Source organism: Tachysurus fulvidraco, chromosome 12 (assembly GCF_022655615.1).
Source record: "Tachysurus fulvidraco isolate hzauxx_2018 chromosome 12, HZAU_PFXX_2.0, whole genome shotgun sequence".
Classification (NCBI taxonomy): domain Eukaryota; kingdom Metazoa; phylum Chordata; class Actinopteri; order Siluriformes; family Bagridae; genus Tachysurus; species Tachysurus fulvidraco.
The window spans coordinates 1,775,178-1,799,258 of NC_062529.1; the positions used below are offsets into that span (position 1 = coordinate 1,775,178).

Consider the following 24,081-nt stretch of genomic DNA (forward strand, 5'->3'; position numbering starts at 1 on the left):
TGTGTGTGTGTGTGTGTGTGTGTGTGTGTGTGTGTGTGAGTGAATGAGAGAGTGTGTGTGTGTGTGTGTGTGTGTGTGCGCCCTGTGATGGGTTGGCACTCCGTCCAGGGTGTATCCTGCCTCGATGCCCGATGACGCCTGAGATAGGCACAGGCTCCCCGTGACCCGAGAAGTTCAGATAAGCGGTAGAAAATGAATGAAAGAATTTATTTATTTTTGAAAAAAACTTTTTCACTTCCAGAAGTTGCTTTTTTTGATGTTAAAACCTTCTACTGTTATATCAACCCTGTCTTGAGGTTCAATCCCCAAACAGTCATCCAGGCACCTATGAGGAGATATGGCTTCTGATTGGTTGGAATCTCATTCAGCAGTGGTCAGATTAGACACCACTGCCCTTTGCCAAGTCAATAACCTTTCATGGTGAAAGGTGATTGATGATTGGAAGCAGTCGGTCACCGGTTAACGTCTACAGCAATCGAAGCGTATTAATCTTTGCTAGGATTGGATCTTAGCCAACTTGGTCTGTGGAGTCTCAAGGAATATCACGGTCTAGTAATCAAACTGGATTCTAGGAAAGTTTAAACATCTAACATTTCCCTGTAAGCCACGATTCAGGACCGGGTTTCTATCACTCACGATCCTGTCAATCAGAGTGACAAGCCAATCGTGGTACATCTGTGAGGTCTTGTATGTGGAAGAGGGCGGTGAGCGCTTACCTGTAAGCGTGTTACGGTGCTCTGGAGCACTGCAGAAAGGAACAGCTAGCTGACTTGCGTGTGGATATCAGTTAATGATCGTTTGATTTGATTAGGAAATTAGACACGAAAAAAAAAAAAACAATAACCTAAATGATCGATGCTTTAGTTTTTAGTCTATAGAGTTGTAAATATATTTTATGCTTATAATACAGACTCATGAAAGTGTAGTACGACTTAACGTGACACAACATTCATTCATTCATTTATTCATTTTCTACCGCTTATCCGAGCATCTCAGGCGTCATCGGGCATCGAGGCAGGATACACCCTGGACGGAGTGCCAACCCATCACAGGGCACACACACACACTCTCATTCACTCACACACTCACACACTACGGACAATTTTCCAGAGATTTCAATCAACCTACCATGCATGTCTTTGGACCGGGGGAGGAAACCGGAGTACCCGGAGGAAACCCCCGAGGCACGGGGAGAACATGCAAACTCCACACACACAAGGCGGAGACGGGAATCGAACCCCCAACCCTGGAGGTGTGAGGCGAACGTGCTAACTACAAAGCCACCGTGCCCCCTTGACACAACATGAACGTGTAAATTTTAAAATCAATATAAAAACATTATTATATTGCGCTTAGATTTAGTTGTTTGAGTCGGTATTCGGTCGAATCAAATGTCTAAAAGAATTTTCGATTGCTTTAGCTAAAATCGTCTTTATAACATCATAATTAGTTCTCATCGAAAAAAAAAACCTACTCAGCTTTACATCGGAAAGGTAGAGCGTCGCTTCTCAAAAGCAACAGGAAACGGAGCAGACGAACACGTATTTAGCAAAACGCCCATCTGCAACCCGAGACGTGAGCTTGGCATGTGGCGAAGGTGAAGGAGCCCCGGTGCTGAAACAGATAAACCAAATAATCGGCGGCTTTTCCTGTTCTTAGACGTGAGCACACTGTCGATGCCGCATGCCACAGAGGGCGCCAAATTCTTAAGCCCCTTTGAGACGCTTGTGTTTCCGGTGTATTTGGGTGACTGTGGGTTGGAAAGCTCTCAAATATCCAGCATTCTAATTGAGGTTAAGCTGAAACTGTAAACCATAATCTGTGTTTGAAAGTATACGGTGCAAGCGCCCTCATGCGCACGCTGCCGACGCTATATCCAGGATTTAACGCTGAAACGCTAGCTCATATTTTAGCAAAACCACTAGAACACACACACCATCTAAAGTAGAGGAACGGATATAAATCAGACCAACGTGTAAAACGCTCGGGCTGCCGAGCGGCCGGGACATACCGTAGCTTTTTTTATTATTATTTATTTATTTTTTAAACCCAAGAGTTATCGTTGGGATCCTGAACGATGGGTTTTTGTAATATACAAAATAAAACTCTTCAAGTTTTGACTCATAAATGGTTCCTTAGGCTCTTTGAGATAAAAACCAAGCTTTTATGATTGATTTATTTTCGCTGGAACAAATAAAAATCTGGCCGCCGTCTCTGTAAAATGTGACGTTTAAATGATAAAGTAGCACGGCCAACCGCCATAACTCAAAAAAGTTACAGGATTGTGGTACACCAAAGGCATATAATTTAATAAACCATGTCTCTGTGTTGTAGTTAACCGATAATACATCCTAAAAAGGTCTATTTGAGCTTCATACTGGTTACTCTAAAGAATTTTTTTTATAGATTGAAGAATAAATTGGTTCCAGTGCTTCCTAACGTATACAGTAAAAAAAAAAAAAAAAAAAAGATTTCCGGAGTCAGCAACAATTTCCTGTGGGAATTTGATTCCAGAGGCCTTGAAATAAAATAAAATATTTTATTTATTTAATTTTTTTTTTTAAGTGTCTGTTTTGCCATATGCTAGTAGTCCGTTTTGGTTTGTCTGGGCTTCAGTCATCTGTATGTTCTTGCATTGGGTTTCACAACCTGCACATGAAGGTGTTTAAGCGAATACCACTTCAAAGAAAAATGGCTTTGGAACAGACTGATTAATCGTCAGGTCTTTTATGGAGATAAATAATCTATTCCTGTCCGTTTCTGTGAATTATGACTATGAGTTTCTCGGTTTTCCGGTTCGGATAAACGCGTCTCTTTTTTTTTTTTCTCTCTCCGTCTCCGAAAACCGCGAGGTAGCGGTTTGCGGGATGGTCAGATGGATGGCTGTGGGTTCTATGGCGGCTCCTGTTTGTTCTTGCTGTGTTCTTGTCGGTGGAACTCGGTCATATTAAGCTCAGCGAAATCCAACAAGCTTTATTTGTTCTCTCTGTGTGTTTGGTGATGTTGGTCGAGAACATGCCAAGCAAATCAGATTGTAACATGATGGTATGCAGGATGTGGGGGAAAAAAGAACAACAAAATAAGGAAAAACGCTTGGTCGGGCATCCATCCATGCATCGACAGTGCATTTGTATCCTCCGTTCGCTCCGTTTCCGCTCCTCCCCTCTTCGTGTGAGCGGTCAGGAATTCCGTCTCCGGTTGTTGTGGAGCGATGCGCGACCACAGGAACGTCTTTAAGCTGTTTGCTTTCCGTTATTAACTCGTGTTACTCATGCAGAAGCAAAACTGTCCTTTCCTCCTTTGACTGGCAGGTCGGAGTCCAGGCGTGGAGGATGAGACGAAGCCAAACGCCGCTATGTCGAGTGAGCGGCTTATCTTGGCGAGAACGTTGTTCTCTGAGGTTTGATTTCAGCATGAAGGCGAACAAGCAGAAGCTATGAGAGATTTCTGGAGGTTTTTCTTAGAATCTCCACTTTTATTTTTACGAGCTAAGAATGACTACATGTTAGAGAACGTTGTTTTGGTGTTTTCAGAGTGTCTTTCTGAGGAAAATCTTCAAAAATCATTCATTCATTTTCTACCGCTTATCCGAACTTCTCGGGTCACGGGGAGCCTGTGTATCTCAGGCGTCATCGGGCATCGAGGCAGGATACACCCTGGACGGAGTGCCAACCCATCACAGGGCACACACACACTCTCATTCACACACACACATACACACTATAGACAATAGTCTTTGGACCGGGGGAGGAAACCGGAGTCTTTGGACCGGGGGAGGAAACCGGAGTACCCGGAGGAAACCCCCGAGGCACGGGGAGAACATGCAAACTCCACACACACAAGGTGTAGGCGGGAATCGAACCCCCGACCCTTGAGGTGTGAGGCGAACGTGCTAACCACTAAGCCACCGTGCCCCCTCTTCAAAAATCAATTATCAATAAAATTTTGGAAGCTGAGGATCTTTCAAACATTCATTATCCAAAGAACTCCTACTTTTTCTAAGACTGCTTGGAAATAAGTTCCACATACAGTATCTGAGACACATAAAAAAGTGTCTAAGCTATAAACTGTTTGTGAAGATTGGTATCTTTTATCCATCCATTTTTTCTTTAGATAGGACTGCATGGAAAAAAAATCCTTTAATTGTTCTAAACACAAATCAATTAGGAAGATAAGAACCTTTGCAGAACCCTCATCTATCCGAGGAACCTTTGAGGAACCTTCTTTTTCCTTCTTGGTAAAATGTTTGTTTGTTTTTTTTAGAACACACAGAACTCACTCTTATGTCTAAAGAACCCTTGAGGAACCTCCGGTATTTTGTGTACAAAGGATCGCTTCTTACATTTGAGAGACATATGTAAAGATCTCACAAGTGTTCTTAGTTCCCACCTATTTGGAAAGCTAAGAACTTTTATCTGACCAAAGAACCCATGAAGAACCTATTTTTGTAAGCTTGTAGGCAGGCAAAGCTACTCGGACATAATCACTTTCACACTTGCGAGACACATAAAAATCCCCAGTACAACACTATAATTTTGATTTACGGTTGTCTTGGATTTAAAAAAATAAATAAATAGAGCGCCCTCCAGCTTGAGAATCCATCACACTCTTTAACCGAAGTGACTCCGTGGCACCGATAATTGTTTTGAGGACACGGAAGCTGCTTCGCTCGCTTCCTCGGAGACGTTGACAATTCGATAGAACGGCTGTCGGGGTGAAGTTTATCGTCTGCAGTGGAGGACGTCTGATTTGCGTGTGGAAGAGAGACGGAGTCAGAGAAGTGAGACAAGGCAGGCTACACATGATCGGCAGAGGAAGGCTTTGATCAGGCAGCCTCGCTACAACCCCCCCACCCTTTCTTCCCTCTCTTCCTTCACTTCACTGCTGTTTCTTTGCCAGAAGACGAAAGGGATGATCGAATCAGGTCTCCAGATGTGCGCTCTGGGAAACAGGAGCTGTACAGATGTGGACGTGGTGGACTGCACTCAAAAAAAAAAAAAAAACTTGGGGGAATGACCTGCACGAGTAGGAAGAGTTCGATAGACTGGATGGTAAAAGGAGGTTGAAGGAATTACGATTATGAGTCTATTTTATTTTATTTTATTCGTCCCCCGTCCCCCAGGAATTGACATCGCCTGCTGTTCGACGGTGTCCAAAGTGGCTCAAGGTGTCTGGTCGTTCATGTTCTATGGCTTCTCTTTGATGTCCCTGGTGGCCCATAGACAGGGCCCCTACACGAGCCCTTTGAAGTTTCGAAGGAACCAGGATGTAGAGGCCCAACGTGACCGGGTCTCATCTGGTGCTATTAAGGCATGCATGTAGCTCATGAAAAACTCAGGAAGAGTCCATGATTAACCCATCTTGCACTGATAAGACGTCCTTCTAGGATCCAGGTGCTGAGACGCATCCCAAGGCATACCATAATCTCATGTTAGAGTAACAACCTTTACGATCTTTACCTCTGATTGGAAAGCCTCCAGAGTCAAAGCCTTTGATGTTGTAGCAAATCACGTGTGTATGATCGATCGTGGGCTGGACGTAATGTCGCCGGAGTACCAGAGATTATAAATCAGAGAGATGGGCGTGGCTTGTAAACATGGACGTCAAGCTAAAAATCCACGTGTACCGCATGTGTCTCGTTTCTTTATTAGAACCGCTCGTCGGCCATCACTTTACTTACCGTGTGCTTTTACTAGGAATTTATATTTATATAAGTTTCACACAGGCGGGGCACGGTGGCTTAGTAGTTAGCACGTTTGCCTCACACCTCTAGTGTCGGGGTTCGATTCCCGCCTCCGCCTTGTGTGTGTGGAGTTTACATGTTCTCCCCGTCCCTCGGGGGTTTTCTCCGGGTACTCCGGTTTCCTCCCCCGGTCCAAAGACATGCATGGTAGTTTGATTGGCATCTCTGGAAAATTGTCCGTAGTGTGTGAGTGTGTGAGTGAATGAGAGTGTGTGTGTGTGCCCTGTGATGGGTTGGCACTCCGTCCAGGGTGTATCCTGCCTCGATGCCCGATGACGCCTGAGATAGGCACAGGCTCCCCGTGACCCGAGAAGTTCGGATAAGCGGTAGTAAATGAATGAGTTTTACACGCATACACACTAGATCTATCTTCTGGAGATTTTTACGGAAGGAGGAATGTGTACACGTGTACGGTCTTTAAAAAGGTGGCTCACGTGACAGATTTGGAAGCGTAAATAAATCCCGGCGATAATTCCATTACCTCATCTCGACTCTCATTAGGGCTATTAGACAACACACAAGTCAACAGATACATGTTTGTTCTGTGTGTAGCTTCTCATCGATTTGTTTATTCTGTTGCGGTCGACAGCGAAATAGGACCAGTTCCAAATTAAACCTTGTTGGGGATGGAAAAAAAAACGGCATCTGTGTTCTGGTCAAGACTTCGTACATAGCAACCAAAAAAGTCTGTTAAAATGATTAGTGCTCATGTGAAGCATTATGAAATGATCTGAAGACACCTTTTATATCAGTCTGACAGAGCGCCATCGCAGAAAGCGTTTGTGGATCTAACGTTGCGGCGAGACAGGAGGTGCCGGAATGGTGATAGATAGCAGATGATTTCAAAGCTCTCTGACAGTGTTGTTGTGGATCCGGGACAACGGGAGGCTGTCTCTCCTACGCCAGACTTCAGGTCTCCATATTAAAGTAAACCAGATGAAAGAGATACATATCCCTTAATGTGTAATAATTTACCTGCGTGCACCATCCTGGGCCGTCCTCCAAGAATTCGCAGTGCTTCTCTCGTCAGTTCGGTGCAGCGTTTTGCGCTTAATATCAACCAGCTGTCAGGAGAAACGCAGCTGAACGGCATGTTGTTCGTGTCTGGCTGTGTTTCTTCGGCCGCTCTGTTTTGTTTGGTTGCTAGTGGGAGGGCTGTAAGCATGCAGGCTTTGGGTTTGATAAGTAACTTATGTAGGATGGAGGCCTAAAAACAACAGCTCGACGTCTTATCAGATGTTTTGCAATGCCGAATGGGTCACTGCAACCCGAGTCTATCTGTGTCTATCTGTTTTAACGTGCTGTTGACTTTACACCGTCGAACGTCGACGAAAAGATCGTATTTATCGTATCCGTGCTACAAGTTTTAAAGCTAACATGTCCGAGAAACTAGCCTGTATTCCGAACTAAGCCATGAAGAAACATGCACGTTATTCCAGTAATCCCCTTTTAAAGTCCTCTTGATATGCTGTCATGTGGTAGACATTTCACTCCAGATGTGTTTATTTGAAACCCAGGACTTTTTTTTTTTTTCTCGTAAGGGTTCAGGGTCACAGCTGTATAGATTTGATACGGGGTTGGAAGATGACAGATCTTCCAGTCGTCTTCGCATGTGTGCTGTAATTGCTTCAGGAATAATTCGCCACGTTTTTTTTTTTTTTCCGGTTCTTGAAGACGCTTTAAAGAGGGTGAATCATATCCTTTACTGGTCGTATTAAAACCACCAAAATCTATTAAACTCACTTCTGTTTTATTTTCATAGTATAATGTACTGTAGAAATTAGTTATAAAACAGCCTACATTGGGGCATAGATCAGACTCTTAATCAAGGGTGGAGGGGGGAGGGGTGGTTTAGCAGCCATGGATGTACACCAGCTTTAGGTAAAAAACAAAACAAAACAAAAACGCTTATCCGAACTTCTCGGGTCACGGGGAGCCTGTGCCTATCTCAGGCGTCATCGGGCATCGAGGCAGGATACATCGAGGCAGGTAGATTAGCTCAGATTGCTTGTGTTAGCAATAAAAGGTTATTTACTTCATATAAAGGTTCATAACCTTTTATTGCTAACACAAGCCATCTGAGCTAATCTACCTGAGAGGATACATGTACATAACCTTCATCGCTATTTAACACTAGCTATGTGGCTAATACAGGCTAGCTTGACAAGATCTCTGACAGGATTCCTAAATGGTAAATGTTTAGAACCTTCACTAGCTTTGAGGCTAATATAAGCCAGCATGAAAAGATTACTCACTGGATTTTTAAGTCATAAATGTTCAGAAGGCTCACTGACTGAACACTTCGGTTCTTTGAACGAAATCATAAAATGTTCGTAATGTTCGGATTTAACCTGTATTTAACGTCTGTAGTTTGCGGCTATCGATTTAAGTACCGTGTGTTTTGACAGACTGGAGGTCAGGTTCGTGCTCCAGATGCTAGATGGACCCTGGAGGAGCTTCAGGAGCAAAACCAGCTGAGCAGTAGCAGTTCAACTCCAAGTCGACACAAAAGGAGATGGCCACAGTTACGATCAGAGGGACTTCCTAAACCTGCACCCGAGGAAGAGGAGCCCTTCATCTTAGACCTGAAGAACTTCCCTGATCTTGCTAATGCAGATCTGGGCTCGCAGAATCCAAATATCCAGGTTAGACCGAATTTCTTCTCAAACTTCTCTTCAGGTTACTTGCTTCACTTTGCTTCACTTCACTTTTAGTTTGACTCTAAATTGTTGTGTAAAAAAGCGATGATGCTTTTTTTTAGATTCTGATGAGAAATAATACTAGTATAAAACTAACTTTGCTCTATTCAGTGTGAAGGATGTTTTTTTTTTTTTCTCTTTACACGTTAACTAGCCTTCACCAGAGCAGTCACCGATCTCTGCTACTTCCTACCAAGCTTTATTTTTTTTCTGTTAATATCTACATGTTTTATGAGAGGTTGTGTATGACAGGATGAGGTAAAAAAAACCTTTTTAGAATGTTTTTCTTCGTTTTATCTATTAAAAGAAAACAGGAAGTAATTGCGGGGGGCATGGTTAGCACGTAGTGGTTAGCACGTTCGCCTCACACCTCCAGGGCCGGGGTTCGATTCCCGACTCCGCCTTGTGTGTGTGGAGTTTGCATGTTCTCGCCGTGCCTCGGGGGTTTCCTCTGGGTACTCCGGTTTCCTCCCCCGGTCCAAAGACATGCATGGTAGGTTGATTGGCATCTCTGGAAAATTGTCCGTAGTGTGTGTGTGTGAGTGAATGAGAGTGTGTGTGCCCTGTGATGGGTTGGCACTCCGTCCAGGGTGTATCCTGCCTCGATGCCCGATGACGCCTGAGATAGGCACAGGCTCCCCGTGACTCGAGAAGTTCGGATAAGCGGTAGAAAATGAGTGAGTGAGTGAGAGAGAGGAACTAATTGCAAGGACTAAAAATAATGTGAGTAGGTAACTTAAAGAAACATCAGATTAGATTGGAGTAGAAATGGGATCAGGATCGTATAAACCGTCACGGAGGACACGTTATCGCTCGGTCCGTTATCGAATACGGCCACGATTTTATCAGGTACAGTGTGAATTTTTGCAAGACCGCAAAAATTACACGGGCGCAAGCCGGATTAACTTGTTAAATCTGACATGGGGTAGTTTAAGTAGCGAAACCACTCAAATGTTTTAGTGAAAACTATTTACTCAATGGCTCTAATGACTCAATGAATGAGAAATTTTGCTAATGTGCCGTCATTTTGAGGCCTTTTCTTCTTTTCATGGACTACGTGTATGCTTTGGCATCCATGCAAAAGGCATTTACAGCAAATTATCGCTGGGAAACACAACAAATATGTTCCTGTGTGACCCTGATCGATGGCGTAGACCTCCCACCTACAGTACCTGATCAACTTGGAGTAATTCAGAGAAATGAATTAATTTAACTTGGCACAAGTTTGCGCTGGATGCAATTAACCTGTGCACTCATTGTTTCACTCTGTTATTACAACGTGATTGCAAAAGGGAGTAGGTTTTTTTAAGCACTTATTGGCTGTGTCACAGCTGTTCTTAAGCAAAGAGGCCTCTTAAATTACCCAAGGCGAGACCTCTACGCCGGCGGAACGCAGTTCGGCCGTCTCGCTCAAACCTCTCCGCAGAGTTTATAAAAGAAGGAACAAAAACAAGGAATATCCAAAAGGTGAAAGGCCGGCATATTATTTTAACAGTTTGTTTTTAATGTTTATTCCAGGAGCTGATCCTGGTCTTTTTAAATGTGGCTTATAAATGAGGTAAAGAAGGGTCCATTTTATTTTTAGTGCTGTTACGATGTTTGCGTTCATGAGGATCTGAAAGGAAATGAAGTTAGACTTCGGGGGGGGTGGGGGGTGGATATACACGATTGACGTTTATAACAGGGAAAAAGTTGAAGCCGTCCAAGTGGAACGGTCCGTCGTCTGTGAACACCAGACGGAGCTCTTTTTTATTTGCGTGTGTCCTTATTTGTTTTATTTGGTTTATTAAGACTTTTTTTTTATACACTGTAAGAATAATACATTTCCAAACGGTGCTGGCAAAATGTTTACTCGTCAAGAAACCGTAAGACAAAAACAAGTCGTGTAAGTCATGTGGAAGAAAGAAAGAACGAACGTGATCGAAAGCTCCCTCGGTTGAGTTTAAAGGAGAACTTAAAGGAGAAATCTGTCTCGACTCGATACGAGACTTACTCCAATTGCAGTAAAACAGAGTTTTCAGGACAATAAACCATTGACAGAATGTTCCTATAGTGTCTCACTTACTATAGATATCGATTCCCTAAATTCCTCTAGAAGTTTGTTACGGACAAAATGCACAATGCAGCCTTTTTCTGTCTTGAAGACTTCCTTCGTTGCAGCTTTATAGATCTCTGACTTTTCTAAAGCTCTGACACCGGAGACTCATTACAGAACACCTCGTCATATCAACAATTATGAGATGAGCATTATTTGGGTAATATTAGAAAATTAATACCCCTTGGTACTCTGTAAGGATGTCAGAATGTACGACTTACTCTGATGTTCTCGAGAATCTGGCAGAAGGATGATGTAGAAAAGGCAGACTGATGTAATCACCGTCGCTACAGTAGCTTAATCACGTCGATGCAGGTATTTATAAACAGCTCCTGCAACCATCAGATTGTTACCCCAGGAGCAAAATAAACAGCCAGTTCTTTGTCTGGACCTGCTGAGGGAACACGACAGCTTTACTATCCTACATGTCATGGCATGCTGAAGCTGTCATGATGTAAACTTCCTCTGTGGAAATGACACAAGGGTATTTTTACAGTTTGATCAGTTTATACATTGACCGTAGGGAGCTGTGAAGAAAAGTGTCATGGTGAGTTAAGTGACGAGAACCTGAAGAACCGAGATTTAACTTTGTTAGTCATGAGATAATGCCATGTTTTTTATGTCATGACTGTTTGCCTTGGTCTTGTGTCAGGTGACCATCGAGGTTGTGGATGACCCTCAGATGGAGGTCGAGATGGACCTGGCTAAAGAGGGAAGGAACGACTGGCCTCTAAACTCAGAGGAATGGCTTGGTCACAAGAAACTCTTCTGGCCTCTCTTCTGGGACGCCCATGACTCAAACGAGGAAAGCACTAGCCAGGCCAGTCTAGAGGAGAACGGAGATGACCAGAGCTACGGAGGAGAAGATTCCCTGCTGAGCGGAGTGGATGGGGGCTGGGACAGACCTTGGAAGGGCTGGGACCCGGAGAATTATGGTAAGAGAAACACAAGAGAGTTTGATTGTCAGGTCAACGATGACCCTGAGTTTCGTTCTCAGCGTCCAACGATGGCTCCAAAACTGTTTTCGGCGCAGAACCCGCTCTCCTCTGTAGTCCTGACATGATTTATGTTCCGAGGTTGCACTTAAGGACCATTCTGTAAACACACTAATTCCCATGGCCGGTCTCCGAGCCTTTCCTTTGATCCTTATCAGGAATAAAAAGAAAAATCTTTTACAGATCGTTTGTGGAAATATCAAAATAAATCCTCACGACTATTTATTATATGTGTAGAAACATCCTAAGATGATTCAATTTATTCTTCTAGAGATGCCCATATTTCGAACTGTTCATTCAGGCTTTCAGAAAGCTCTGAGTTTAGAAGATCTACACTTTGCTAATGGCAACGTCGGGCCTCTCTCCGCTCGCTAAACAACTAAAATTTGTGAATAATTAGACACTAGATCGGAGCAGGCTGCGAGATCGCGGCAGACAGTCCGAGCTCTTCTTTTCATCTCCAGCATGCTCTGTTTTTTTTTTTTTTCATCTCGAGTTCTGGCGCTGAGCTGCACTTCACACGGCTCAAACGACTTTGAGCTTGCCGAGGAATTTGTGGCACTTTTTTTTTTTTTTTCTTTAGAGCTTGGCACAAAAAAACACACTTCGCATTTCGCTCTTCTCTCTCAAATTTGTTTAAATTAATTAGTTAAGACGTTCATTTATTATTCGGTATATGATTTATTTACCAAGCTGTCATTTGGCTCCATTTTAAACTCCCTCTCAGTTTTACTGTGATGTTTCTCTTCTTTATTTTCTGTATCTTCGCCAAGTTTCAGGTGAGTCTGCGGTCGTGTGGTACGACACCTCTGTGCTCGTCGGTCACGGGGAATAAGGGGGTATAGTTATGCGCGGTTATGCAGGAATCCGATCTTGAATCGAATGAGCACCATGACACCGTGAGCAATACGAGTCACATCTATAACACTGGAGCTGCTGTACACACTGAAGGTCACTTTCTATATTTGTCCCACTTTAAAAGCATGTAATGTTTTACCGGTAGCTGTGTGTACATTTAAGTCCCAATAAAACCCATTGGTAGAGCGTTAAAATGACACCGTGTTCCTGTGCAGGAGCTCAGTTTACATCGTATTACGTCAAAAGCAGAGTTTAAAGTCAGTCATCCGTCAGCACTCTGATCTCAGTACATTTAGCTGCATCAGAGCTGCTCATTTAACCAACATGATTGGAGGAAAACTAAACTGACGGCATATTCAAAACAGTCACGACTGGATGGCTGGATGGCCGTGACGCTGCTCTCTAAAATTCTCTTAATGAGTGCACTGGGGTGAGGTGTACACTGTTAACGACGCAGCTCGAGCGGATACTCTACTAGATACTTAGTACTATAATGTTTTTCCTGTAATTATGGGTGTGTGTAGGAATACAGCCAGAACATGGTGGCCTGGTAGCCACATAAGTATGTGAGTGACAGCGAGTCGAATGGCGAGTCGAATGGCGAGTCGAATGGCGAGTCGAATGGCGAGTCGAATGGCGGGTCGAATGGCGGGTCGAATGGCGAGTCGAATGGCGAGTCGGAATGGCGATTCGAAATGGCGATTCGAAATGGCGTGTCGAATGGCGTGTCGAATGGCGTGTCGAATGGCGTGTCGAATGGCGTGTCGAATGGCGGGTCGAATGGCGAGTCGTCGAATAGAGTCCCGAGTTGAAACCAGAGTGAAAATTCCTGTTGTGTTACTGTAGCGACGCCAGTGTTATTGTGGGCGTGGGTTGTCTAGCTACAATGAGAAAAGATAGTAGCTAACGTTAGCTACTTTAGCTTCTAAAGCCGAGTAAATAGCCAAATTAAATTGATTAACACACTAATCAGTGTGAAAAACTCATTTTATTTCTATTCTACGTGCTAGGCTTCAAACAACAGTGGTGTTAACAATCTTATTTTTTCTTCATAAAGTCTCCGTAGATATTTAAATATATGACCGAATAATGTAAAAAAACAAGATTTTACTTTTTATCTTCCATTTTTACACATCAGAGAGTAAATGAGTATGAAATGAAGATGGCAACGTAAGATGGCATGCACGATAAGATAAGAGGAAATGTTTGAGACGGTTCTCTTGCATAATTTACATAGAATTGATAAAATCTCACTTGTCTGTCGCTCGTCACGAAGATAGTTTGACCATGAACGCTTGCTAGAACAAACGAAGACCGAGATATGTCAGATATAAAGCTCACAGGATGAAGAAAATGCACATCATTGAACTGTTAGCAACACATTTACAATGAAACAAACAAAGTATTTCCATAAAATCTCAGAGATGGAATAAAAATGTAAATAGCTGCTGGATTTCGTTAGGATTCCCTCGGGATAGAGAAGGAGTTGTGTCCTGCACACACCTCAACCCCCGAGTGCTCTGAGGAGTGTGGAGCATTTCCGGGCTTCGTTACATAACCTTCCCACCTGCTGCGGATGGAATGCCCCAGTCCGAGTCCTCCTCCTGCTCGAGTCGAGGCTTTGAAAACGCTCTGAATATTATTAATGGGACGTAAACAGTATTTGAATATTGAGGCAGTTCTCTTCTAACATTACAGCACAGTTTAAATAGTGCTTCAGCAGATCAGGTTCATTTCACTGTTCAGGCTTTCAAGTGCTTGCATGCATGATATCTTACTTGTTGAAAGCTACTAATCGTGAGAGGGGTTTAAAAGTATTTCCTAAGCAGTAGTTGCATAATGGAACACCGTAATAGCCATAATCACCGTAACAGCACATTCAGGAAGATCACCAAGAACAGGAAGTCCCTCCATAAATGTATAAAAGGACAAGACGAATAGGTCACGTTCACACTGCGAGTCTTGACGCTCAATTCGGATATTTTGCTCAGATCTGATTTTTTTGTTTGGCTGTTCACATTACCTTTTTAAATGTGGCCTATATCAGATACCAGTGTGAACTGTTTTGCTGTTTCGAACCGACCCGCATGCGCAAACGAACGATAACGATGACGTCACACGCGGCACGCCGTCGTGCTAAAGTTGGTGAGGTTACGGAGGAAGTAAGCGTTTTCGCTTTTCTTTCTAAATGTTTGTGTAACGGCAGCACGGAGACACGGTGTTTTGAAAATTTTCAGATGTCAAGGGCAACTTTTGATTATTTGATCCATTTTGTAGGCGTGGTCACGTTCGCGTGCGTACTCGCCGGCGCATACTCGCCGGCGCAAAAGTGATCGTGACGAATGTCGATGTAGATTGAGGTAAAAGTCACATCAAATCCGCCTCGGTCGTTCACACCGCGGCCACATTGGAAAAAATTGGGTCTGATTTGGGTCTGATTCAGGACCACATATGGAAGTGGTCTGAATCTGATTTTAAAAAAAATCAGATCTGGGCCAGATTTGAGTGTTCACACTACTCCTGAAAAAGTCTGACCTGGTCACTTGACCCCAAAAAAAATCAGATCTGGGCCACTTTTACCTGCAGTGTGAACGGGGCTTTAAACTCCCCAAAGACGCTGCTGAGATATCTACAGGAACTACAGGAACATAAGACTGATTACTGAGTACTTAATAATGTCTGCATGTGACAACGATCTCAGATACTTTCCATATCTACGTAATGATGGCTAGATAAAGCCCTTAATCCAAAAAAAAAATTTAGATCACCTCAAACCATGTGGCAAAATGTGTTAGAGTCTGATGTGAATAATTCCATAATTCCAAAAGGTTTGTTTTGTTTTGGTGCAAAAGAAAAGTGCATCGCATTAAAAGAACACCATCGGCACAGTGAAGCACGGAGGTGGCAGCATCATGATTTTAATCCTGCTGTTGATCCTTCAGACAGACCTGGGGTTTAATCAGGGACAGCTGCGCTGTAGTGTACATTGTACTCTAGATAACGGCTTTATTTATCGATCAGTTCACTTGTAATTAGGGTGTAGATGTCACACTCAGAGCGTTTTTCTCCAAACCCTGTAGATTATGAAGAAGAGAAGTGGAGCGACTGGTCTCCGTGCAGCACCACCTGCGGTCACGGCACACAGAAGAGGGTTCGGTCTTGCGGTTACACCTGCACTGCTACCGAGTCTCGCACGTGTGAACTGCAACGGTGTCCAGGTGAGATCTTGTCCTGTCACACCCACACACACTCACACTCACACTCACACACACACACACACACACACACACACACACACACACACACACACACACACACACACACTCACTCAGACACACACACAGACATGTACACACACACACACACACACACACACACTCACACACCGACACATACACACTCACACACGCACACTCTCTCTCTCTCTCACACACACACACACACACACACACACACACACACATACATACATACACACACACACACACACACACACACATACATACATACATACACACACACACATACACACACACACACATACACACACACGCACACATACACATTCACACACACAGTCACACACACACACACACACTCACACACGCACGCACACACACATTCACACACACGCACACACACACACACACTCACTCACACACATACACACTCATACGCACACTCTCTCACTCACACACAGACACACACACTCACACACACGTGCGCACACACATTCACACACATTCACTCACACACACACATACACACACACACACACACACACACACACATACTATAATACTATAGAGTCCATTCAATGTGTCTTCTGATCCTTCCACATACCAGGCTTTACGTTCTGAATATAATAACACTGAGAACTGAATTTACTAATCTATCATTACACTGCATCCTGTGTTCCTTTAAGCTCACACTAATACATCGCCGATTAACGTGCGTTAACGAAAACAGTTATTTAGGCTTTTCCATTTGTGCACTGTACACAGCATAAAAACCACTTTTTGAGCGTCTCGATTTGTTTCTTGGCCCGTGTATGAGGGCTCAAAGGGTGCTTTCAGTAAACGCTTATACACGGGTCATTTCAGAACACACACACATACACACACTTGAGTGCTTTTGACTTGACTGAAATACACACATTAAATCTACACTTCATTTACCGTAATTCAGCTGAGTTAAGCAGTGATACAAATAGCGTGAATATTTTTCTACAGCTGATGTGGAATTAATGTAGATTTAGTCAGAACTCACACTACAATGAACACGTTGTACACCGCATTCGCGCTCAATAACACACCCAGGCAGAGTAAACTGGTGCGGGTGAAAAAACCTGCCATTGAATTAAAGCCAAAGAAATCCATTTTATCATCAATGTTAACATTTAAAAATAAAACAGTAATAGAAATTATATTTTATAATAATATATGCAAAATAATACTGTAGATATTTTAGAAATATTATTACATTTATTTATATATAATAAATAAATAATAAAAAATATGAAACCAGAGCCAGAATTTATTATTTAAAAAAAAAAGACTAATTTTTTTTTTTTTACATTTTTTTAAAATAAAACTATTATTAAATGCAGCTTAATAGTTCAGTGGTTTTGATATGATACGTAAATAATCATAAATAATACAACCAAAAAATAAAAAAAGATAAATAAATGATCTTAAAATAATTTTTATTTTATATAACTCATTTTTTATATTATTTGATCCTTTTTTTATATTATTATATCCAGCCCAATTATTATTAATTTTTTTGTTTTTAATTAATAAATCATTTTTAATAAATCTAGGATATATCAAACATAACAGTTTAGTTATAAAGTTTTACCTGTATTGTTTGTAAATCTAATAAAAATGATTAATGTCTACAAGAGCTGCAGACTTTAGAAAACCGGACTATCGGTGTGTATGAACTCCAGAAATATTTAAAGAAATATATTGTGTTTCAAAAATTAAAATTTAAAATATCCCCAGATTCTAAAGAGGTATAAATATGACGTAAAAGATTTTATCACAAAAATAAAAAATAAAACAAAGAGACTGATTGTTAACATAGTAAATTGTTTTAATTGGGTATTATTATTATTATTATTATTGTTGTTGTTGTTGTTGTTGTTGTTGTTGTTGTTATTATTATTATTATTAATGTTATTCTTGTTATTATTATTATTGTTATTATTGTTATTATTATTATTATTAGTAGTAGTAGTAGTGGTATTGTTGTTGTTGTTATTATTATTATTGTTATATTATATATTATTAATATTATTACATATTATTATATGCATATCATGTTTTCATCTCTCCAGGTGACCCGAATGCTGTAACAGAGCTCATTCCTCACGAGATGATGAACGACACCGATGTCATTGGTAAACATTGATCCATAACATCAATTACATTCATTCCTACTGCATTTAAGTCCAGGGATTTTCTCAGATCTTTAAGAAGCTCAATGACCTTCTACCGTGTGAGTTAGTTCACATGCTGCAGAGTTTTCCGAGCGTCCCTTCAGCGTTCACTAAATGAGACCGATTTATAATCATTACTGGTACTTTGTGTGCGCTTATGAGGTTACGCTCCTCGGGGAGACCGGGTTAATTCCCACCGAGCGAGCTGATTGCGCTCAAAGAATTGCCGCTTCTCTCTGTAAATATTTACAGATTTTATTATCTTCTCTTCAGTGTAAAGCATGTTTCCCCTCCAGCTGAAATGGCCCTTGTCGATTTTTTGGGAACGGCCCCCAAGAGGCCGCAATCAAAAGAGAAGTTCAGTTGGACTGGAAACAAAAACATATTTAAGATTTTCAGGATTGCTCCGTTGAGATTGTTAGCAAGACCGTGAAAACGTGGCACACTTTCCAAAACCCATACTTTGATATTTGAAAATTTGGGCACTGGAAAGTGATCTCTCTTTTTTTTTTTTATTTAACTGTAATAAGTGTGGTATGAAAACGTAACAAGATAAAGTGTCGGGATCTTTTATTTTTTTTAAATATTCACATCTGGACTTAAATGTTTTTAATGAAAACTTTCCAATATGGCGACTGCCTCCCGTGTAGTTTTTATTCCTTGGCAGACGACATGAGTCGATGTTCAGAGCTGTCTCGTTCACTAAAAGTTGTTTTTCTTTTGAATAGAGGATCTCAGTTAGAGTGTAGAAAAAGAGCTGAACCTAACAATAAGTGATATCCTGGGTTTCTCAGGCACATATGTCAGCGTTTTCTGGTAATTACCGTACTCTGTGATTGAGCTGTTACTGATTCCTCACTTGCAGATGTGGACAGCTGTGAAAAGTGGCTCAACTGCAAGAACGAGTTCCTGCAGAAGTATCTCCATCAGGTCCTGACCGAGTTACCCAGCTGCCCTTGTGTCTACCCGTCCGAGGTCGTCTACAGCGCCGTGAACATCTTTGATGAGAAGCTGCGCAAGACCTACCGATGGCGTGACGCCAGTGGACCCAAAGAGCGCCTGGATATCTACAAGCCGTCTGCGCAGTTCTGCGTGCGCTCCATGTTGTCGTCCGAAAGCACCACGCTCGCCGCACAGCACTGCTGCTACGACGAACACATGAAGCTCATAACCAGGGGCAAAGGCGCCGGAGCGCCTAACCTTATCAGCATCGAATTCTCTCCGGAGCTCCATTACAAAGTGGACGTGCTTCCATGGATCCTGTGCAAAGGTGACTGGAGCCGCTTCCACTCGGTACGTCCTCCTAACAACGGACTGCAGTGCACAGAGAACCCTCAGGAGGACATCTATATGAACGAGCTGGAGGAGGCTCGAGAGTACTGAGAGGCAAAGCTGTCTCGTCTCAGAACCATAGATATACAGTACAGTATTTCGCTGGAGTTATGTAACATTTAAAAAGGAAAAAAAAAACCCAACATTCTACACTGTTTATATACACCTCAACTGATACACCAGCCAGAACGGTACAGTACAGTAAGGCAAAGATTTCTCTATCTTCTGCACTTTCCCCAGAGAGCCAGAGACTCTTACAAACACCATCCTCTTGAACAGGTTCACTTTATTTATCGGGGTTCATATCCACAACCCATTTGTTTTTTTCGTTTTTGTCATGAAATGAATTCCAGTCAGGCTGCTAAACTAGACTCCAAGCAGAATCCCCTTGTGTTATCTTTGTGGGACTCTGAGCTCAATGTGGAGACTCGCCAACGCATTCAAGATCAATCCAAATAAATCAAACAAGATCCCAAGTGCCGCTTGCGCGTGGCCTTGAAATATGTCACAGCTCTTCCCGATCCCGTACGTTTCCCCAGATTTACTTGGGTTCACTTTTACAGTTTTAAGGATGATGATGCTGGATCATAACAGCACAGAGATCTTGTTTTGCTTTATTAAGATGTCAGGAACTAGGCACGTGCAAATATTAGCCATGATAACGGTCTATCTAACCTTTTATCGAGGTTCGCGATATTATCACACGTTGGTGTTCCTTTAGCTTCCCGACGTAAATGATGCGTAGATATAAATAGATACAAAATTAAGTAGCCTTGATGCTTCCATCTTTGATGCTTCCGACTCCACAGAAGCGGTAATCCGTCTCGACGGTACAGCCGGATGACATCCGATCATATAATTAAGCCAATGTTGAAATACGACTACACGTGGTTCTAGTATGCTGATGCATTTTATCTTACAAAACAAGCTACAAGTGGTTAAGGTGTTGGGCTACTGATCGGAAGGTCATGGGTTCGAATCCCAGGTCCACCAAGCTACCACTGCTGGGCCCCTGAGCAAGGCCCTTAACCCTCAGTTGCTCAGTTGTAAGTCAATTTAAGGTTTAAGGGTTTCAGGAGTCTTTGTATGGTTCTAGTCTTCAAAAAGAGTGCTGTTTATAACCTCGTCGGAATATAAAACGCTACGAAACGGAACTGTCGGATTCCGACATAACTGCCCTTACGGGTTAAAGCAGGCAGAATTCTACACATCGTTTATCATTTTGATCCTCATGTAGAACCTCTTTACAAACCTTCTTACAAATGAGCAGATTCTTAGATTCTAACATCTTAGATTCTTACATTTTTTTAGGTTGCCTTAAAGAACCTTTAGAGATTCTACGACAGACCCCGTCACGGACGGTTCTGCTATCGAAGAACGTTTTTTGTTCAATCCTTCTCTGTTCCAGAACTGGCACATCGCATCTCGATCGCACTGTTTATCTTCCGAGTACAAATTCTCACCTACCTCGAAAGCCGATTTGACTAGTTACAGTATTACTAGTTACACCGTCATACCTCCCGCGTTCACCTCCCGCGTTCACCTCCCGCGTTCACCTCCCGCGTTCACCTCCCATGTTCTCCTCCTGCGTTCACCTCCCGTGTTCTCCTCCCGGGTTCTCCTCCCACGTTCTCCTCCTGCGTTCACCTCCCGCGTTCACCTCCCATGTTCTCCTCCTGCGTTCACCTCCCGCGTTCACCTGCCGTGAACTTCTTCCCGATTTGTACCGGTGGAATGTGGGACGAGCATTTATATGACATGAATTTACACAAAATAGCCCCTAACAGATCACACTCTCGTCCGTGAAGCATGGTGGTGGAAGTGTTCCTCATTTCAGTTCTATCACGTGGGGATTCATGTTGGAAAAGTGAATATATCGTTTCGGGGTTTCGTTTGCGCTGTTATTGGCACCCAATCAAGCAGGAATGAGTTTGTTAGTTAAAACCTAAGACACTGGTCTCATTCAAGTATAGAATCTCTCTTTTTCATTCAAGGCTGGAGGGACTTTTGGGGGAACAAACAAGAACAATAAAAGTGTGCTTTGCAAAATCCCGAAAGTATCAAATCCCACTTGTATGTTCAGGGATGTTAGTTTAAGAGCTAAAGCCTTACCTTTCAGCCTGGGTGTTTATCTTGATCAGTGTCTCTGTGCTGAATGTGTCTTAGGTTGAAAAAGAACACCAGGGAGTTAAGCAATGCGAAGGTGCGTTGACAGGCGAATCTCACACCGCTGTAAAAACATCCACCTTCAGGTGACATCTTAATGACTGAATCGAGACGTGACCCATCCTGAAATCCTGACACGCACCGTCGACTATCGTTCCTGAACATTCTCATATTCTTACTCTATATACTGACAGTCAAAAGATTTTAACCATGGAGATTTTTTTCCCCCTTTACATTTCACACAGCTATCAAATAATGAAAAAAAAATCGAATCTAACATTTTGTATTTAACGATTTAAGGAAGTTTCCTTCTTTCCAGTCTCAGATTGTAAAGGAACTCATTATTTAAGACCAGATTTGTCTTATAGTTGATATAACACGGTGTTTTATCACATCATTTAATAACAGACGCATTTACGTCAATCGATCCAGGCAGATTTTTATTATTATTATTATTATTATTATTATTATTTTTATTTTTTTTAATACAATAATGTTACAAACATTTCTCATCTCATCTATTTATTACTTAGATTTTCTATCTCTACAGTGTATTTAAATAAATGTATATGTAAATGTTAATAGAGGGTGTTTAAAAGCTTTTGACTCTCAGTATATGTCCAAGATTGAGCTTTATTTGATTCTCTTAAGCATTGAGAATTTAATTATAAGCTGTTGTGAAACTGCACAAAGGTTTATTACGTTTATTAACAGCCTTCCTGGATGTCGCAGCTTGTGTCAGTAAGCGTCTTTAACGTCTTTACCGCGAACACCCGTAAATGAACTGGATCTCCTGTTGAGTTAGCCTCGCATTCCAGCGTACAGGATCTCATACGGTGCAGCTGTGAAGAAGCTTTAATCTCGGCGTAGGAGCATCCCGCGCACTCTGTTATGGCATGTCCGCATCACGTTTCAGCGCCCTGGAATCCACGAGCCGTGTGGTATGTGCACGGGGCACTGAGGAACTGCGAGAGCGGGGACACGGGGGCACTCGCGCTCGGCCTTGGGTTGCCTGGATTTCTCTGAAGCCGTGCCAGGCTTTTACGCTCCTGTTTCATTTTGGTTTTCAAAGCGTCTTGTTAAAATAGACGCTCGCTATTGTCACCAGAACGCAGAGATATTACTACAGACGAACGGAAAAGAAAAGAGACCCGATCGTCTAACGGCCGACCGATAAAACGGATGAAACGTACGTTCGGATTTTGGTGAAAGTTTACGTTTTCGTCGTCTTTCAGGAATTTTTGTCTGATTGAAGATCGTGTCACTTTTAAGAAACGTCTAAAAGAAAGGCACTTTATTTAAAAAAAATAATAAATAAGTGGATATATAAATATAAATATAAATATATATCTTTGTATATATTATCATTATATTATATAGTACCTGCATTGTACAAGATAAGATTTTTCTTTTTTTGTGTGTGTGTGTCATTATTGTAAAAGGGATAAATTTACGCCGCCTGTGCTGTGATTTTGCACGTGATGTAAAATATCGGTTATGTTACATCATGTCATGTCATGTCTATTGTGATTAGATTTATTATTGTACAGTATTTATTATTGTCCAGGATCCATAGGATGCACTATAATATTTTATATATATATATATATATATATATATATATATATATATATATATATATATATATATACTGTATATGAAGCTGAGCGAAATCGTCCCCCGCTCGTGGTTGGAGGTTTTGTGAAAAAGGGAATCTGTTCATGTCACATCACATCACACACCACGCTGCTTCAGTTGTATGCATTTTTTTTTAACCACCTCTGTCCAAAATATAATAAATTTAACATTGACAGTTAATACGAACATGTGGAGTTGTTTTCATTCATTCATTCATTCATTCATTTTCTACCGCTTATCCGAACTTCTCGGATCACGGGGAGCCTGTGTGTCATCGGGCATCAGGCGTCATCGGGCATCGAGGCAGGATACACCCTGGACGGAGTGGCAACTCATCGCAGGGGACACACACACTCTCATTCACTCACACACACACACACACAACGGACAATTTTCCAGAGATGCCAATCAACCTAACATGCATGTCTTTAGACCGGGGGAGGAAACCGGAGTACCCGGAGGAAACCCCCGAGGCACGGGGAGAACATGCAAACTCCACACACACAAGGCGGAGGCGGGAATCGAACCCCCAACCCTGGAGGTGTGAGGCGAACGTGCTAACCACTAAACCACCGTGAACCTGAATAGTTGTTTTATTTATTATTTGCTGTCGGTGAAGCTTGAACCTAATCTGTTTGTCTAATTCAAAAATAAAGCCATAAAGGTCGAGTTACCGGATTATATTACTTCTATGTTAAATTCTGCATTCTCATCAGTCAGAAAGAGATTAATTAATTAAGCCGGCTGTCTACACGTATTGAACACCACCACCGCCACCACCAGCACCACCGTAACTGCCACCTTTACCACATGGTGCTAGTTCTGGAGCTGCTGGAGAGGAAAAGAAAGTGAGAGTCGCTCCTCACAGTTTATCTGCGAATAACTCTGGAGTGACGTAACCACCATCTGGTGCACTAATGATCTAACTGCCTCCACATTAAGTGTCTGAACGCTTGAGCCACAAGGCATCCGGCTTCTAGTCCACATCACGGTGCTGCTGGTGGAGTCGAGCAGAAACGATTAGGCAAAGGATGCCTTTCACTCCAATATAAATCTGTCTGTCTGTCTGTCTGTCTGTCTGTCTGTCCCTTCATCAATCCACCCATTCTTCA

General features: G+C 42.2%; 1 protein-coding gene across 1 annotated transcript in view; it reads left to right on the forward strand.

The window, feature by feature from the left end:
• Window positions 1-23,125, forward strand: part of ism2a (isthmin 2a) — a 24,870-nt gene extending 1,745 nt beyond the window's left edge. Inside the window, exons 2-6 of the mRNA XM_027159700.2 lie at window positions 8,152-8,388; window positions 11,190-11,472; window positions 15,471-15,608; window positions 17,732-17,794; window positions 18,699-23,125. Coding sequence (XP_027015501.2) covers window positions 8,152-8,388; window positions 11,190-11,472; window positions 15,471-15,608; window positions 17,732-17,794; window positions 18,699-19,216 — 1,239 coding nt within the window. The 3' untranslated portion in view covers window positions 19,217-23,125. The remainder of the gene's footprint in view (window positions 1-8,151; window positions 8,389-11,189; window positions 11,473-15,470; window positions 15,609-17,731; window positions 17,795-18,698) is intronic.
• Window positions 23,126-24,081: the final 956 nt, after the last annotated feature.